The sequence below is a fragment of the Meleagris gallopavo genome, chromosome 18, assembly GCF_905368555.1.
Source record: "Meleagris gallopavo chromosome 18, MGAL_WU_HG_1.1, whole genome shotgun sequence".
Taxonomy (NCBI): Eukaryota; Metazoa; Chordata; class Aves; order Galliformes; family Phasianidae; genus Meleagris; species Meleagris gallopavo.
In genome coordinates this window covers 296,343-313,826 of record NC_139421.1, presented here as the reverse complement: position 1 = coordinate 313,826, position 17,484 = coordinate 296,343, and the positions used below count along the sequence as shown (strand labels likewise).

Below are 17,484 nucleotides of genomic sequence, written 5' to 3'. Positions count from 1 at the left end.
GTAGCCATGGGATGAGAAGGTGTTCTTTCTGACCATGCATTTCTTTTGCTTCTGTTTCTTAGAGGGAAAAGATGCAGAGCTGGGTAAGTCTCCTTCCCGAAAGTGAGGGAATTCATGGTCTCCCCATGGCATCAGCCGAGGGATGAGCAGCTCTCCCTTCTGACCCTGCACTGCTCTGCTCTTCCTTTTCCAGCACAACAAGCTGAAACACTGAGTGAGTTTTCTTCCAAAACTAAAGTACTTTGGCTCTTTCTATGGGAAGCTGTTCCCTCTCATTATCCCTTGCTATTGGGTTTGGGTTTTTTCTTCATACTGGTTTAATTCCTTTCTCGGACCGAAATGGTCATTGGCCACTTCCCAGTACAAAAAGATTTGGGGTCTGGGTTATCGGTGTAGCCATGGGATGGCAAGATGTTCCCTCATTTGGGCTCTTCCCATGGGTTCAGCCGTGGGTTGAGCAGCTCTCCCCTCTGACCCTGCACTGCTCTTCTTTTCCTTTTCCGGCGCAACAAGCTGAAATACTGAGTGAGTTTTCTTTCTTTAACTGAATAACTTTGGGTCTTCCCATGGGAATCTGTTCCCTCTCATTATCCCTTGCTATTGGGTTTGGGTTTTTTTTCTTCATACTGGTTTAATTCCTTCCTGGGACCTAAGTGGTCATTGGCCACTTCCCAGAACAAACAGATTTGGGGTCTGGGTTATCGGTGTAGCCATGGGATGAGAAGGTGTTCTTTCTGACCATGCATTTCCTTTGCTTTTGTTTTGCAGAGAGAAAAGATGCAGAGCTGGGTAAGTCTCCTTCCCCAAAGTGAGGGACTTCATGGTCTCCCCATGGCATCAGCCGAGGGATGAGCAGCTCTCCCCTCTGACCCTGCACTGCTCTGCTCTTTCTTTTCCAGCACAACAAGCTGAAACACTGAGTGAGTTTTCCAACCAAAATCCAAAGTACTTTGGGTCTTCCCATGGGAAGCTGTTCCCTCTCATTATCCCTTGCTATTGGGTTTGGTTTTTTCCTTCATACTGGTTTAATTCCTTCCTGGGACCTAAGTGGTCATTGGCCACTTCCCAGAACAAACAGATTTGGGGTCTGAGCACAGGTGTAGCCATGGGATGAGAAGGTGTTCCCTCTCACCATGCATTTCGTTTCCTTCTGTTTTTTAGAGGGAAAAGATGCAGAGCTGGGTAAGTCTCCTTCCCCAAAGTGAGGGACTTCATGGTCTACCCATGGCATCAGCTGTGGGATGAGCAGCTCTCCCCTCTGACCCTGCACTGCTCTGCTCTTCCTTTCCAGCGCAACAAGCTGAAACACTGAGTGAGTTTTCTTTCTTTAACTGAATAACTTTGGGTCTTCCCATGGGAATCTGTTCCCTCTCATTATCCCTTGCTATTGGGTTTGGTTTTTTCCTTCATACTGGTTTAATTCCTTCCTGGGACCAAAGTGGTCATTGGCCACTTCCCAGAACAAACAGATTTGGGGTCTGAGCACAGGTGTAGCCATGGGATGAGAAGGTGTTCCCTCTCACCATGCATTTCTTTTCCTTCTGTTTTTTAGAGGGAAAAGATGCAGAGCTGGGTAAGTCTCCTTCCCCAAAGTGAGGGACTTCATGGTCTCCCCATGGCATCAGCCGAGGGATGAGCAGCTCTCCCCTCTGACCCTGCACTGCTCTGCTCTTTCTTTTCCAGCACAACAAGCTGAAACACTGAGTGAGTTTTCTTCCAAAACCAAAGTACTTTGGCTCTTTCTATGGGAAGCTGTTCCCTCTCATTATCCCTTGCTATTGGGTTTGGGTTTTTTCTTCACACTGGTTTAATTCCCTCCAGGGTCCAAAGTGGTCATTGGCCACTTCCCACAACAAACAGATTTGGGGTCTGGGTTATCGGTGTAGCCATGGGATGAGAAGGTGTTCTTTCTGACCATGCATTTCCTTTGCTTTTGTTTTGCAGAGAGAAAAGATGCAGAGCTGGGTAAGTCTCCTTCCCCAAAGTGAGGGACTTCATGGTCTAACATGGCATCAGCCGTGGGATGAGCAGCTCTCCCCTCTGACCCTGCACTGCTCTGCTCTTCCTTTTCCAGCACAACAAGCTGAAACACTGAGTGAGTTTTCTTCCAAAACTAAAGTACTTTGGCTCTTTCTATGGGAAGCTGTTCCCTCTCATTATCCCTTGCTATTGGGTTTGGGTTTTTTCTTCATACTGGTTTAATTCCTTTCTCGGACCGAAATGGTCATTGGCCACTTCCCAGTACAAAAAGATTTGGGGTCTGGGTTATCGGTGTAGCCATGGGATGGCAAGATGTTCCCTCATTTGGGCTCTTCCCATGGGTTCAGCCGTGGGATGAGCAGCTCTCCCCTCTGACCCTGCACTGCTCTTCTTTTCCTTTTCCGGCGCAACAAGCTGAAATACTGAGTGAGTTTTCTTTCTTTAACTGAATAACTTTGGGTCTTCCCATGGGAATCTGTTCCCTCTCATTATCCCTTGCTATTGGGTTTGGGTTTTTTTCTTCATACTGGTTTAATTCCTTCCTGGGACCTAAGTGGTCATTGGCCACTTCCCAGAACAAACAGATTTGGGGTCTGGGTTATCGGTGTAGCCATGGGATGAGAAGGTGTTCTTTCTGACCATGCATTTCCTTTGCTTTTGTTTTGCAGAGAGAAAAGATGCAGAGCTGGGTAAGTCTCCTTCCCCAAAGTGAGGGACTTCATGGTCTCCCCATGGCATCAGCCGAGGGATGAGCAGCTCTCCCCTCTGACCCTGCACTGCTCTGCTCTTTCTTTTCCAGCACAACAAGCTGAAACACTGAGTGAGTTTTCCAACCAAAATCCAAAGTACTTTGGGTCTTCCCATGGGAAGCTGTTCCCTCTCATTATCCCTTGCTATTGGGTTTGGTTTTTTCCTTCATACTGGTTTAATTCCTTCCTGGGACCAAAGTGGTCATTGGCCACTTCCCAGAACAAACAGATTTGGGGTCTGAGCACAGGTGTAGCCATGGGATGAGAAGGTGTTCCCTCTCACCATGCATTTCTTTTCCTTCTGTTTTTTAGAGGGAAAAGATGCAGAGCTGGGTAAGTCTCCTTCCCCAAAGTGAGGGACTTCATGGTCTCCCCATGGCATCAGCCGAGGGATGAGCAGCTCTCCCCTCTGACCCTGCACTGCTCTGCTCTTTCTTTTCCAGCACAACAAGCTGAAACACTGAGTGAGTTTTCTTCCAAAACCAAAGTACTTTGGCTCTTTCTATGGGAAGCTGTTCCCTCTCATTATCCCTTGCTATTGGGTTTGGGTTTTTTCTTCATACTGGTTTAATTCCTTTCTCGGACCGAAATGGTCATTGGCCACTTCCCAGTACAAAAAGATTTGGGGTCTGGGTTATCGGTGTAGCCATGGGATGGCAAGATGTTCCCTCATTTGGGCTCTTCCCATGGGTTCAGCCGTGGGATGAGCAGCTCTCCCCTCTGACCCTGCACTGCTCTTCTTTTCCTTTTCCGGCGCAACAAGCTGAAATACTGAGTGAGTTTTCTTTCTTTAACTGAATAACTTTGGGTCTTCCCATGGAAATCTGTTCCCTCTCATTATCCCTTGCTATTGGGTTTGGGTTTTTCCTTCATACTGGTTTAATTGCTTCCTGGGACCAAAATGGTCATTGGCCACTTCTCAGAACAAACAGATTTGGGGTCTGAGCACAGGTGTAGCCATGGGATGAGAAGGTGTTCTTTCTGACCATGCATTTCTTTTGCTTTTGTTTTGAAGAGAGAAAAGATGCAGAGCTGGGTAAGTCTCCTTCCCCAAAGTGAGGGACTTCATGGTCTCCCCAATAGCATCAGCCCTGGGGTGAGCAGCTCTCCCCTCTGACCCTGCACTGCTCTGCTCTTTCTTTTCCAGCACAACAAGCTGAAACACTGAGTGAGTTTTCTTCCAAAAACCAAAGTACTTTGGCTCGTCCCATGGGAAGCTGTTCCCTCTCATTATCCCTTGCTATTGGGTTTGGGTTTTTCCTTCATACTGGTTTAATTCCTTCCTGGGACCTAAGTGGTCATTGGCAACCTCCCAGAACAAGAAGATTTGGGGTCTGGGTTATCAATCGGTGTAGCCATGGGATGGCAAGATGTTCCCTTATTTAGGCTCTTCCCATGGTTTCATTCATGGGATGATAACCTGATCCTTCTCATCAGGCATTGTTTATTTTTTTCTTTGGCAGAGCAACAAGCTGCAGAGCTGGGTGAGTCCTCTCTCCCAAATTAAAAAAAAAGGGCGATTGGCCTGAGTGAGCTACGGGATCAGATGTTCCTCTCATCATCCACTGTTTCTTCTTTTCCTTTGCAGAAAAAAGTGCTGCCAATCTGAGTAAGGCTCCCTCCCTCTATTGATGGACTTTGGGGTCTTCCCACACAATTAACAATGGGATGATAATTTACCCTTCTCATCACGGTTCTTATTTATTTTGCAGAGAATCAAGCTGCAATACTGGGTGAGTCCTCCCTCAGAAATTAGGAAAAAAAAGGGAGTCAGCCTTTGTGAGCTGTGGGTTGGGATGTTCCTCTCACTATGCACTGCTTTTCTCTTTCTTTTCCAGTGGAACGAAGCAAAGCACTGGGTGAGTCTTCTGCCCTGAACCAAAGGAAGTTGGGGTTTCCCATGGGATGACAAGCTGTCCCACCTCATCGTGCGGTGGTTTTTCTTTCTTTTTCAGCAGAAAAAAGTGAAGCAGTGGGTGAGTCTTCCTCCCTCAACTCAAGGAAGATGGGGTTGCCCATGGGATGACAAGCTGTCCCAACTCAGCATGCCGTGCTTTTTCTTTCTTTTCTGTTTCAGAGAAACAGAATTCACAGCTGAGTAAGTTGCAGTCACTGAACAGAGGGAGTTTGGGGTCTTCCCAGGGACTGGGTCTGGGAAAAATCCCTTTAACCGTGCACTGCTTTTCTCCTCCTTTGCCAGAGCGGGACTGTGAAGAGATTGGTGAGTCTCCCTTCCCAAAATAAAACCATTGAAGTCCTCCTGCGTGAGCTGTGGGGTGAGATGTTCCTCTCATCACGCACTGGTTCTGCTTTTCCTTTGCAGATTCAAGTGCTGCAGAGCTGAGTAAGTCTCCCTCCTAATACTGAAGGAAATTGGGGTCTTCCCATGGGATCAGCCGTGGGATGATCTTCTCACCCTTCTCATCACGCGGTTCTTATTTATTTCTTTTGCAGAAATACTGGCTACAAAATTGGGTGAGTCCTTCAACCCAAATCAGAAAGAAAAATGCGGTCTGCCTGTGGGAGCTTTGGGATGAGATGTATCTCACTGTGCACTGCTTTTCTTTTTCTATTCAAGACTTATACTGTGAAAAGATGGGTGAGTCTCCCTTCCCAAGTTAAAAATGCTGGGGTATTCCTGTGGGAGCTCTGGGGTGGGATGTCCTCTCAATATGCCCTGTTTCTGCATTTCCTTTGCAGGGAAAAGGGATGCAGAACTGAGTAAGTCTTCCTGCCTTCAATGAAGGAATTTGGGGTCTTCCCATGGGATCAGCCAGGGGATGATCATCTGACCCTTCTCATCATGCGTTCCTTGCTGTTTCTTTGGCAGAGAAACTAGCTGAAAGGCTGGGTGAGTCCTCCCTCAAGAAGTAGAAAGAAAGGAGTCTGCCAGTGTGAGCTGTGCATGAGACGTTCCTCTCACTGTGTGCTGCCTTTCTCTTTCTTCTCCAGTGGAACAAACTCAAGCACTGGGTGAGTCTTCCGCCCCGAACCAATGGAATTTGGGGTTTCCCATGGGATGACAAGCTGTCCCACCTCATCACGCTGTGCTTCTTTCTTTTTCAGCGGAAAGAAGTGAAGCAGTGGGTAAGCCTTCTTCCCAAACCAAAGCAATATGGGGTTGCCCATGGGATGACAAGCTGTCCCACCTCAGCATGCCGTGCTTTTTCTTTCTTTCTTTTTTTTCAGAGAAACGGAATTCACAGTTGAGTAAGTTGCAGTCGCTAAACTGAAGGAATGTGGGGTCTTCAACAAGGGTCTGCGTATGGGATGAAAAATCCCCTCTAACCATGCACTGCTTTTCTTCTTCTTTTCCAGAAGAAGACTGTGAAGACATGGGTGAGTCTTCACATCCAAATTAAAAACACGGGCGTCTGCCTGTGTGAGCTGTGAATGAGATGTTTCTCTCGTCACGCACTGTTTCTGCTTTTCATTTGCAGATTTAAGTGCTGCAGGTCTGAGTAAGTCTCCCTCCTAATTCACAAGGAATTTGGGGTCTTCCCATGGGATCAGCCATGGAACAATCATCTGACCCTTCTCATCACGCTTTTCTTGGTTCTTTTCCAGAGATACTAGCTGCAAAACTGGGTGAGTCTCCCTTCTCAAATTAAAGACACTGGTCTGCCTGTGGGAGCTGTGGGATGAGATGTTCCTCTCATCATGATTATTTCTACTTTTCCTTTTCAGATTCAAGCGCTGCAAATATGAGTAAGTCTCCCTCCCTACACTGAAGGAATCTGGGCTCTTCCCAGGGGATCAGGCATGGGATAATAATCTGACCCTTCTCATCATGCTTTTCTTATTTGCTTCTTTTGCAGAAGAACACGTTGTAGAACTGGGTGAGTCTTCCTTCTCAAATTAAAGACATTTTGTCTGCCTGCGTGAGTAAGGGATGAGATGTTCCTCTCATCGTGCATTGCTTTCCTCCTTCTTTTTCAGTGCAACAAGCTGAAGCAGTGGGTGAGTCGTCTTCTTCCCCCAACCAAAGAAGTGTGGGGTTGTCCATGGGTTGACAAGCTGTCCCACCTCATCATGCCATGGTTTTTCTTTCTTTTTTTGCAGAGAAAGGCAAGTTTCTGTTGAGTAAGTTGCACTCACTAAAGTGAGGGAATCTATTGCTCTTCCAAGCAACTCGTATGGGATGTAAAAGCCCCATTGACCATGCACTGCCATTCTCTTTTTTTTTTTTTTTTGTTTTGGTTTTCCAAAGGAACCTTCTGAAGAGATGGGTGAGTCTCTCCTCCCAAATTAAAAAAGCTGTGGTCTGTCTGGGTGAGTGGATGAGATATTCCTCTCATCATGCTTTGCTTTTATTTTGCTTTTCCAGTGGAACAAACTGAAGCACTGGGTGAGCCTTCCCCAACCCAAAGCAATGTGGGTTTCCCATGGGATCACAAGCTGTCCCACCTCAGCATCCGTTGCTTTTCTCTTTCTTTTCCAGAAAAACCATCTGAAGAATTGGACTGAGAGATGAACTGCGCCTTACAGTAACCACAGGAGTTGAGCTTACCAGATCACTGATTGCATTGGGTAAAAAAAAAACAAACTCCAAGCGAGCAAGGAAATCCTCAGTGGAAACAAGAGGAGCCAGGGTTTGTTCTGAGTGAGAACACTGCAGTTCTGTGAGCCGAAGCTGCCTGAGGGACCACCAACCTGAGCATGTGTGACCTCCAGCTGAAATTTAATTGGATGAAAGAAAACACAAAAGGAAGAAAATGGGAGGAGATGGAGATCCTGGAAAAGGGACGGACATTTTGGGAAATAGTGTGATCATGCATCAGGCTTTGTGGGAATCTAATGAGTACATAACACTTCCGGAAATATAAGAATGCATGCAGAACCCGAGGTAGAAAACTGCTTTGGGTGTTAACCCTCTTGTCTCTCACTACAGAATAAAGCACACCTGCTGATGGCAATGGATCATTGGCTGTTATCAGTTATTGGGGGTTTGGTTCCATGGAACAGGCTGAGTCTTCATCCTGGAACCAGAGCAATGTGGGCTTTATCAAACAACAAGCCGACCCTTCTCACCATGTCTGCTTTCCCAGCAGAACAAGGCACCCCCCAGGAAGCTCAAAAGAAAAAAGTTAAAACACAAAAAAAAACACATAAAAAAGATAATAAAAAGCCATACTAAGCCCCAACTGCACCGAGTGATCTCCCCCCCGCAAAGCATCTCCCACCTTCTCCACAAAGCCCTGCTCATCCCCAGAGTGCCTAAAAATAGGCTGTGGGAGTGTCATAGGGCAAACAGATATTAACTCCTGCATTAACAGTTGGTTACTTAAAATTCCATACTGACCAAAGGACCCATCACACCATGGGCATAGCTCAGAGCAGGCTCCCACCTGTCCCAGATGCACCAAGCCATAATACAGCATCACCAGCCCTCTGGCAGTGCTACTTCTTCCTGTAACCCATGGGAGGTTGGAGAAAAGCTCAGGGAGAGCAGACCACAGCTTTTCCCTGTGCTTTGGCAATGCTTCTCCTGGGTCCATGATCCTGGTGGATGCAGAGAACCAGGGCTGTGCACGAAGCTGCAGTGAGATGTGTTTAATGTTCTCCAACCTTTGCCCGCATTGATCCATGGCCAAGCTCTTCCTATTGAACCTTGGAGCTGGGCAAAGGTAGGAGAAGCTGGGTGCAGCCACGCTCTTCCTGCAACTCAAGTGAGGGATTTCTGTCTCTGTGGGGCTCCTGGTAGGGGAAATCCTTTGGGGGTCACCTGCTCTGCCCTGCAGCCTGTGAGGAGCACTGGCACTGCCCAAGGTGGTGGTGGCTGTGCTCACGGAACTCATGTTTGACTGACCTCATCCCCTATTGCCCTGGTGGTGTTATCCTCTGGGTCCCTCTCTTCTCTTTCAGCTTCTTCCTGCATAATTGGGCAGAACTTTTTCCCCAACTCCTTCCCACCTCCCCTTCTCCAGCACAAATGTGCTTCCTATCGGGCTTCAGCCACTGCAGTTTCACCTTCACCTGGAGGATCCTCCTGGCTCATCTCGTGGCTCTGCACCTCCTCCATCTGGGATCAGGTAGGGCTCCTGTGGGGCTGCTGTGCCGGCCACAGCTGTTGCTGTGGGGTGGGGGAGCGGCCATGGGGCAGGGAGGACCCAAGCCCAGCACCCACACACACTTGGGTTTCACTTTCAATTTTGGATGTAGCATGAAAGACACCATTCTGGGTAGAATTTCTGTCTCTTCTCCACCTCCACCACACGCTGTCAGTGGGCTCCCACCCACACAAGTCCTTCCCTGCTCCCTTCTACTCTCTCTCCAGTGCTGTTACGTGGGATGGAGCAAACACCAACTCACCCTGTGCCGCTCCATGCCCCCACATTCACACAGCCACCATCTCACCGTCTCTCCGTGCCCTTCTCATTGCCCAGCCCAGCTCACGGCGGTGGCACCGAGCCTCCAGGTCACTGCCATCGTGGGACAGGACGTCGTGCTGCGCTGCTACTTGTCCCCTTCCAGGGATGCTCGAAGCTCAGACATCAGATGGATCCAGCACCGGTCCTCTGGCCTTGTGCACCACTACCAAAATGGAGTGGATCTGGAGCAGATGGAGGAGTATAAAGGGAGGACAGAACTGCTCAGGAATGGTCTCTCTGATGGAAATGTGGATCTGCGCATCACTGCTGTAAGATCCACTGATAGTGGCTGGTACAGCTGTGCTGTGGAAGATGGTGATGACTTTGCAGGTGCTGTGGTGAATCTGGAGGTGTCAGGTCAGTAGCTGGGGTGATGCCTCTAGCTGTTGATGGGTTTGTGTGTCCCACCTCACATCTGTCCATCCTCATCCTCATGTCCATGCATGGAGAGCTGAAGGACTGCAGCCTTTGAAAGAGGTCGAGGCTGAATTGTTCCAGGAGATGCCAGAGTTACAGCGGGTGTGATTTGGGGATGGATCTGCATGGATGAGGTGGTTGGGTTGGGTTTCCGTGATGGGTTTCTTCATGTCTCAGTGGCAGTGGGCACAGGATGCTGAGCAGCTCCTCCACCTGTGCCAAGCTGGGCACGCTGCCATTGAGTGTCACTGCTCCCTGGTTGCTGCCCCTTCGGGTTCTGTGATCTCCCAAGTCTGAGTCTTGCTTTTCCATGTATGGCAATGGAAAAAAAAAACCCTTGTTCTGATGTTTTTTCCAGATCCTTTTTCTGAGATTGTCCATCCCTGGAAGGACGCTCTGGGTGTGGTCATCACACTTCAGCTTGGGTCATTTGTCATCATTGCTTTTCTCTATAGAAAGCAAGGTGAGCAGAGGGGATGGTGCGCAGGGAGGTGCTGTGCAGGGACAGGGATGGTCGGTGTCGTGCTGAGCTCTGCCTCACAGAAGTACACAGGAGGAGGAAGGGAGATTCTTTCTGGGATTCCCAGTGGTCATTAAATAATGTTACATTTCTTTGGGGGAATGAAGGAAGGGGAAAAAGAAAAGGGGCGCGGTTGGGAAGATAGGAATGTGGCTGGACCGTGGGGCAGGTGGAAAAGTCCAGACCCTCCTTAGACGTCCCCACAAACCAAGCTGCCCTGCTGACCACCTCATCTTCCAATTTGTTTTCCAGCGGCACAGAGCACAGAGCCGAGTGAGTCCTTCCAGCCCCTTCCAACACCAAAATCCCTTTAATGGAACTCAAAGAAGACTGCAGAGTGCTGGGTTTATCCCATGTGCTGAGACCATGGGAATTTTAGGGCCCTGGGATATGTTCTGGCCTTGGGTTATGTTGGGTTCATGGGATATAGTTGGGTTGTGGGTTGTGTTGATCCTCATTGATCCACTTCAGACCTGTTGCCCGATCCAGTCCTTAGCTTAATTCCTTCTTGTGACCAATGTGGTGTTTTGCCATTTCCCAGAACAAAAAATTTGGCGTCTGGGAATGGGATGAGCTGTGGGATGAGAAGGTTTTCCCCCTGACCATGCCTTTCCTTTGCTTCTATTTTGCAGAGAGAAAAGACGCAATGTTGGGTAAGTCTCCTTCCCCCAAGTGAGTGAATTCAGTCTCCTGATGGCATCAGCCATGGGATGAGCAGCTGTCCCCTCTGACCGTGCGCTGCTCTTCTATTCCTTTTCCATCAGAACAAGTAGCGATACTGGGTGTCTCCCTTCCCAGTGCTTTTTGGTTTCTGTTTTTGATTTTATAACGTTCTGCCTGAGTGAGCTGTGGGATGAGATGTTTCTCTCGTCACGCACTGTTTCTGCTTTTCATTTGCAGATTTAAGTGCTGCAGATCTGAGTAAGTCTCCCTCCCAATTCTCAAGGAATTTGGGGTCTTCCCATGCAATCAGCCATGGAACAATCATCTGACCCTTCCCTTTTTGCATTTCTTATTTATTTGTTTTCCAGAGACTCTTGCTGCAAAACTGGGTGAGTCTCCCCTCCCAAATTAAAAAGAGAAAAAAAAAAAGGGTGTTCCTCTCATCATGATTGTTTCTACTTTTCCTCTGCAGATTTAAGTGCTGCAGATCTGAGTAAGTCTCCCTCCCTACACTGAAGGAATTCGGGGCCTGCCCATGGTATCAGACATGGGATGATCATCTCACCATTCTCATCATGCGTTTCTTATTTATTTCTTTTGCAGAAAAATACATTGCAGGACTGGGTGAGTCTCTCCTCTCAAATTAAAAACACTCTGGTCTTCCTGTGTGAGCTGTGGGATGAGACGTTCCTCTCATCATGCATTGCTTCTCTCTCTTTTCCAGAGAAGCAAACTGAAGCATTGGGTGAGTCTTCTTTCCTGAACCAAAGGAATTTGGGGTTTCCCAGGGGATGACAAGCTGTCCCACCTCATCATGCCGTGATTTTTCTCTTTTTTGCAGAGGAACAGAATTCAGTGCTGAGTAAGTTGCGGTCATTAAACTGAGGGTATTCAGGGTTTTTTGTGTATGGGATCAACAAATCACTCTGACCATGAACTTTTTTTTTCAGCGGGACACTGTGAGGAGATGGGTGAGTATCTCCTCCCATATAAAAATAATGGAGACTTCCAGTTGGAGGTTTGGGATGAGATGTTCCTGCCATTGCGCACTGTTTCTGCTTTTCCTTTGCAGACAGAAGGGATGCAGATCTGAGTAAGTCTTCCTGCCTACACTGAAGGAATCTGGGGTCTTCCCATGGGAGCAGCCATGGGGTGATCCTCTGACCTTTCTCATCATGCATTTCTAATTTCTTCTGCAGAAGATCAAGTTGCAAATCTAGGTGAGCCTTCCCTGCCAAATTAAAAAAAATAAAATGGGGTCTTCCTGTGGGAGATGTGGGATGAGATGTTCTGTCATCATGCATTGTTTCTGTTTTCCCTTTGCAGACAGGAGGAATGCAAAGTGGGGTGAGTGTCCCTCCCCAAACAAAAGAGATTGGGGTCTTCCCATAGGAGCAGCCATGTGATGATAACCTGCACCTTGTCATCCTGTGTTTGTTATTCTCTTCACAGAGGAACAAATTGCAAAATTGGGTGAGTCCTCCCTTCCAAATTAAAATAAAAACTAAAAAAAGGGGGTCTTTCTGTATGGAGCTGTGGGATGATATGTTCCTCTTGTTCATACATTGTTTCTGCTTTTTCTTTTGCAGAGAGAAGGGCTGCAGATCTGAGTAAGTCTCCGTCCCTGCAGTGAAGGAATTTGGGGTCTTTCCATGGGAGTAGCCATGGGATGATCCTCTGACCCTTCTCATCACACATTTCTAATTTCATTTGCAGAAGATCAAATTGCAAAACTAGGTGAGTCCTCCCTCCCAAATTAAAAAATAAAAGGGGATCTTCCTGTGGGAGCTGTGGGGTGGGATGTTCCTCTGACCATGCACTGCTCTTCTCTTCTCCAGAGAACCTCTACAAAAAGATGGGTGAGTGTCCCCTGCTAACTTGAGAACGCTGCGGTCATCTCGTGTGAGCTGTGGGATGAGACGTTCTTCTCATCATGCACTGCTTTGTCTTTCCCTTCCAGTGAAACTCTATGAACAGATGGGTGAGTCTCCCTGCCCAAATAAAACATGCAGGGATCTGCCTGTGGAGCTGTGGGATGAGATGTTTCTCTCATCCTGCATTATTTCTGCTTTTCCATTGCAGAGAGAAGGGATGGAAAGATGGGTGAGATTCCCCCGCAAAACCGAGTGCTTGAGGTGGAATGTAGTTGAGCTGTGGGATGTTCTGATCCTCATTGATTCACTTCAGACCTCTTGCCTGATCCAGCCCCTAGTTTAATTCCTTCTAGTGACCAATGTGGTCACTGGCCACTTCCCAGAACAAAAAAGATTTGCGCTCTGGGAATGGGATGCTCTATGGGATGAGAAGGTGCTTCTTCTGACCATGCATTTCCTTTGCTTCTCTTTTGTAGAGAGAAAAGATGCAGAGCTGGGTAAGTCTCCTCTCCCAAAGTGAGGGAATTCAGGTCTCCCCATGGCATCAGCCGTGGGATGAGCAGCTCTCCCCTCTGACCATGCACTGCTCTGCTCTTTCTTTTCCAGTACAACAAGCTGAAACACTGAGTGAGTTTTCTTCCAAAAACCAAAGTACTTTGGCTCATCCCATGGGCAGCTGTTCCCTCTCATTATCCCTTGCTATTGGGTTTGGGTTTTTTCCTTCACACTGATTTAATTGCTTCCTGGAACCAAAGTGGTCATTGGCCACTTCCCAGAACAAAAAGATTTGGGGTCTGAGCAAAGGTGTAGCCATGGGATGAGAAGGTGTTCTTTCTGACCATGCATTTCCTTTGCTTTTGTTTTGCAGAGAGAAAAGATGCAGAGCTGGGTAAGTCTCCTTCCACACTCGCAGAGAATTCAGGGATTCCCCATGGTATCAGCCGTGGGATGAGCAGCTCTCCCCTCTGACCATGCACTGCTCTGCTCTTTCTTTTCCGGTGCAACAAGCTGAAACACTGAGTGAGTTTTCTTCCATAAACCAAAGTACTTTGAGTCTTCCCAGGGGAATCTGTTCCCTCTCATTATCCCTTGCTATTGGGTTTGGGTTTTTCCTTCCTACTGGTTTAATTCCTTCCTGGGACCTAAGTGGTCATTGGCAACCTCCCAGAACAAGAAGATTTGGGGTCTGGGTTATCAATCGGTGTAGCCATGGGATGGCAAGGTGTTCCCTCATTTGGGCTCTTCCCATGGTTTCATTCATGGGATGATAACCTGATCCTTCTCATCAGGCATTGTTTATTTTTTTCTTTGGCAGAGCAACAAGCTGCAGAGCTGGGTGAGTCCTCTCTCCCAAATTAAAAAAAAAGGGCGATTGGCCTGAGTGAGCTACAGGATCAGATGTTCCTCTCATCATCCACTGTTTCTTCTTTTCCTTTGCAGAAAAAAGTGCTGCCAATCTGAGTAAGGCTCCCTCCCTCTACTGAAGGACTTTGGGGTCTTCCCACACAATTAACAATGGGATGATAATTTACCCTTCTCATCACGGTTCTTATTTATTTTGCAGAGAATCAAGCTGCAATACTGGGTGAGTCCTCCCTCAGAAATCAGGAAAAAAAAGGGAGTCAGCCTTTGTGAGCTGTGGGTTGAGATGTTCCTCTCACTATGCACTGCTTTTCTCTTTCTTTTCCAGTGGAACGAAGCAAAGCACTGGGTGAGTCTTCTGCCCTGAACCAAAGGAAGTTGGGGTTTCCCATGGGATGACAAGCTGTCCCACCTCATCGTGCGGTGGTTTTTCTTTCTTTTTCAGCAGAAAAAAGTGAAGCAGTGGGTGAGTCTTCCTCCCTCAACTCAAGGAAGATGGGGTTGCCCATGGGATGACAAGCTGTCCCAACTCAGCATGCCGTGCTTTTTCTTTCTTTTCTGTTTCAGAGAAACAGAATTCACAGCTGAGTAAGTTGCAGTCACTGAACTGAGGGAGTTTGGGGTCTTCCCAAGGGACTGGGTATGGGAAAAATCCCTTTAACCGTGCACTGCTTTTCTCCTCCTTTGCCAGAGCGGGACTGTGAAGAGATTGGTGAGTCTCCCTTCCCAAAATAAAACCATTGAAGTCCTCCTGCGTGAGCTGTGGGGTGAGATGTTCCTCTCATCACGCACTGGTTCTGCTTTTCCTTTGCAGATTCAAGTGCTGCAGAACTGAGTAAGTCTCCCTCCTAATACTGAAGGAAATTGGGGTCTTCCCATGGGATCAGCCATGGGATGATCTTCTCACCCTTCTCATCACGCGGTTCTTATTTATTTCTCATGCAGAAATACTGGCTACAAAATTGGGTGAGTCCTTCAACCCAAATCAGAAAGAAAAATGCGGTCTGCCTGTGGGAGCTTTGGGATGAGATGTATCTCACTGCGCACTGCTTTTCTTTTTCTGTTCAAGACTCATACTGTGAAAACATGGGTGAGTCTCCCCTCCCAAGTTAAAAATGCTGGGGTATTCCTGTGGGAGCTCTGGGGTGGGATGTCCTCTCAATACGCCCTGTTTCTGCTTTTCCTTTGCAGGGAAAAGGGATGCAGAACTGAGTAAGTCTTCCTGCCTTCAATGAAGGAATTTGGGGTCTTTCCATGGGATCAGCCAGGGGATGATCATCTGACCCTTCTCAACATGCGTTCCTTATTGTTCATTTGGCAGAGAAACTAGCTGAAAGGCTGGGTGAGTCCTCCCTCAAAAAGTAGAAAAAAAGGAGTCTGCCAGTGTGAGCTGTGCATGAGACATTCCTCTCACTGTGTGTTGCCTTTCTCTTTCTTTTCCAGTGGAACAAACTCAAGCACTGGGTGAGTCTTCCGCCCCGAACCAATGGAATTTGGGGTTTCCCATGGGATGACAAGCTGTCCCACCTCATCATGCTGTGCTTCTTTCTTTTTCAGCGGAAAGAAGTGAAGCAGTGGGTAAGCCTTCTTCCCAAATCAAAGCAATATGGAGTTGCCCACGGGATGACAAGCTGTCCCACCTCAGCATGCCGTGCTTTTTCTTTCTTTCTTTTTTTCAGAGAAACGGAATTCACAGTTGAGTAAGTTGCAGTCGCTGAACTGAAGGAATGTGGGGTCTTCAACAAGGGTCTGCGTATGGGATGAAAAATCCCCTCTAACCATGCACTGCTTTTCTTCTTCTTTTCCAGAGGAAGACTGTGAAGACATGGGTGAGTCTTCACATCCAAATTAAAAACACGGGGGTCTGCCTGTGTGAGCTGTGAATGAGATGTTTCTCTCGTCACGCACTGTTTCTGCTTTTCATTTGCAGATTTAAGTGCTGCAGGTCTGAGTAAGTCTCCCTCCTAATTCTCAAGGAATTTGGGGTCTTCCCATGGGATCAGCCATGGAACAATCATCTGACCCTTCTCATCACGCTTTTCTTGGTTCTTTTCCAGAGATACTAGCTGCAAAACTGGGTGAGTCTCCCTTCTCAAATTAAAGACACTTTGGTCTGCCTGTGGGAGCTGTTGGATGAGATGATCCTCTCATCATGATTATTTCTACTTTTCCTTTTCAGATTCAAGCGCTGCAAATATGAGTAAGTCTCCCTCCCTACACTGAAGGAATCTGGGCTCTTCCCAGGGGATCAGGCATGGGATAATAATCTGACCCTTCTCATCATGCTTTTCTTATTTGCTTCTTTTGCAGAAAAACATGTTGTAGAACTGGGTGAGTCTTCCTTCTCAAATTAAAGACATTTTGTCTGCCTGCGTGAGTAAGGGATGAGATGTTCCTCTCATCGTGCATTGCTTTCCTCCTTCTTTTCCAGTGCAACAAGCTGAAGCAGTGGGTGAGTCGTCTTCTTCCCCCAACCAAAGAAGTGTGGGGTTGTCCATGGGTTGACAAGCTGTCCCACCTCATCATGCCATGGTTTTTCTTTCTTTTTTTGCAGAGAAAGGCAAGTTTCTGTTGAGTAAGTTGCACTCACTAAAGTGAGGGAATCTGTTGCTCTTCCAAGCAACTCGTATGGGATGTAAAAGCCCTATTGACCATGCACTGCCATTCTCTTTTTTTTTTTTTTTGTTTTGTTTTGTTTTTCCAAAGGAACCTTCTGAAGAGATGGGTGAGTCTCTCCTCCCAAATTAAAAAAGCTGTGGTCTGTCTGTGGGAGTGGATGAGATGTTCCTCTCATTATGCTTTGCTTTTATTTTGCTTTTCCAGTGGAACAAACTGAAGCACTGGGTGAGCCTTCCCCAACCCAAAGCAATGTGGGTTTCCCATGGGGTCACAAGCTGTCCCACCTCAGCATCCGTTGCTTTTCTCTTTCTTTTCCAGAAAAACCATCTGAAGAATTGGATTGAGAGATGAACTGCGCCTCACAGTAACCACAGGAGTTGAGCTTACCAGATCACTGATTGCATTGGGTAAAAAAAAAACAAACATGATAACTCCAAGCGAGCAAGGAAATCCTCAGTGGAAACAAGAGGAGCCAGGGTTTGTTCTGAGTGAGAACACTGCAGTTCTGCGAGCCAAAGCTGCTTGAGGGACAACAACCTGAGCATGTGCGACCTCCAGCTGAAATTTAATTGGATGAAAGAAAACACAGAAAGAAAGAAAATGGGAAGAGATGGAGATCCTGGAAAAGGAACGGACATTTTGGGAAATACTGTGATCATGCATCAGGCTTCGTGGGAATCTAATGAGTACATAACACTTCCGGAAATATAAGAATGCATGCAGAACCCGAGGTAGAAAACTGCTTTGGGTGTTAACCCTCTTGTCTCTCACTACAGAATAAAGCACACCTGCTGATGGCAATGCATCACTGGTTGTTATCAGTTATTGGGGGTTTGGTTCCATGGAACAGGCTGAGTCTTCATCCTGGAACCAAAGCAATGTGGGCTTTAACAGACAACAAGCCAACCCTTCTCACCATGTCTGCTTTC

The 17,484-nt window shown here is 47.3% G+C and overlaps 1 protein-coding gene and 1 long non-coding RNA gene across 26 annotated transcripts; both read left to right on the top strand.

The window, feature by feature from the left end:
• Nucleotides 1-725: 725 nt before the first annotated feature.
• LOC104915520 (uncharacterized) lies at nt 726-17,356 on the top strand. Of its 25 annotated transcripts, none has more exons than XM_085238977.1 (58): nt 726-789; nt 1,292-1,312; nt 4,193-4,213; nt 4,318-4,338; nt 4,442-4,462; nt 4,568-4,588; nt 4,688-4,705; nt 4,807-4,950; nt 5,053-5,073; nt 5,184-5,204; nt 5,308-5,328; nt 5,430-5,450; nt 5,560-5,580; nt 5,682-5,702; nt 5,796-5,939; nt 6,048-6,068; nt 10,938-10,958; nt 11,069-11,089; nt 11,173-11,193; nt 11,304-11,324; nt 11,425-11,445; nt 11,542-11,562; nt 11,651-11,671; nt 11,773-11,793; nt 11,900-11,920; nt 12,027-12,047; nt 12,153-12,173; nt 12,290-12,310; nt 12,417-12,437; nt 12,539-12,559; nt 12,661-12,681; nt 12,783-12,803; nt 13,051-13,071; nt 13,181-13,201; nt 13,443-13,463; nt 13,890-13,910; nt 14,015-14,035; nt 14,139-14,159; nt 14,265-14,285; nt 14,382-14,402; nt 14,504-14,524; nt 14,628-14,648; nt 14,751-14,771; nt 14,882-14,902; nt 15,006-15,026; nt 15,128-15,148; nt 15,258-15,278; nt 15,380-15,400; nt 15,494-15,514; nt 15,616-15,636; nt 15,745-15,765; nt 15,867-15,887; nt 15,994-16,014; nt 16,116-16,136; nt 16,247-16,267; nt 16,368-16,496; nt 16,643-16,661; nt 16,760-17,356. In XM_085238977.1, the coding sequence occupies exons 1-56, from the start codon at nt 741-743 to the stop codon at nt 16,439-16,441; spliced, it is 1,500 nt and encodes a 499-aa protein (XP_085095103.1). In that variant the 5' UTR covers nt 726-740; the 3' UTR covers nt 16,442-16,496; nt 16,643-16,661; nt 16,760-17,356. The 25 variants fall into 25 exon arrangements, with proteins under 25 accessions (XP_085095103.1, XP_085095101.1, XP_085095102.1 ...); XM_085238975.1 differs by having other exon boundaries at nt 4,685-4,705; XM_085238976.1 differs by lacking the exons at nt 726-789; nt 1,292-1,312 and adding exons at nt 3,702-3,765; nt 3,877-3,897 and having other exon boundaries at nt 4,685-4,705.
• LOC109370407 (uncharacterized) lies at nt 6,199-7,645 on the top strand. The gene is made up of 3 exons (XR_004161636.2): nt 6,199-6,812; nt 6,940-6,958; nt 7,057-7,645. It is a non-coding gene; the product is annotated as an uncharacterized LOC109370407 (long non-coding RNA).
• Nucleotides 17,357-17,484: the final 128 nt, after the last annotated feature.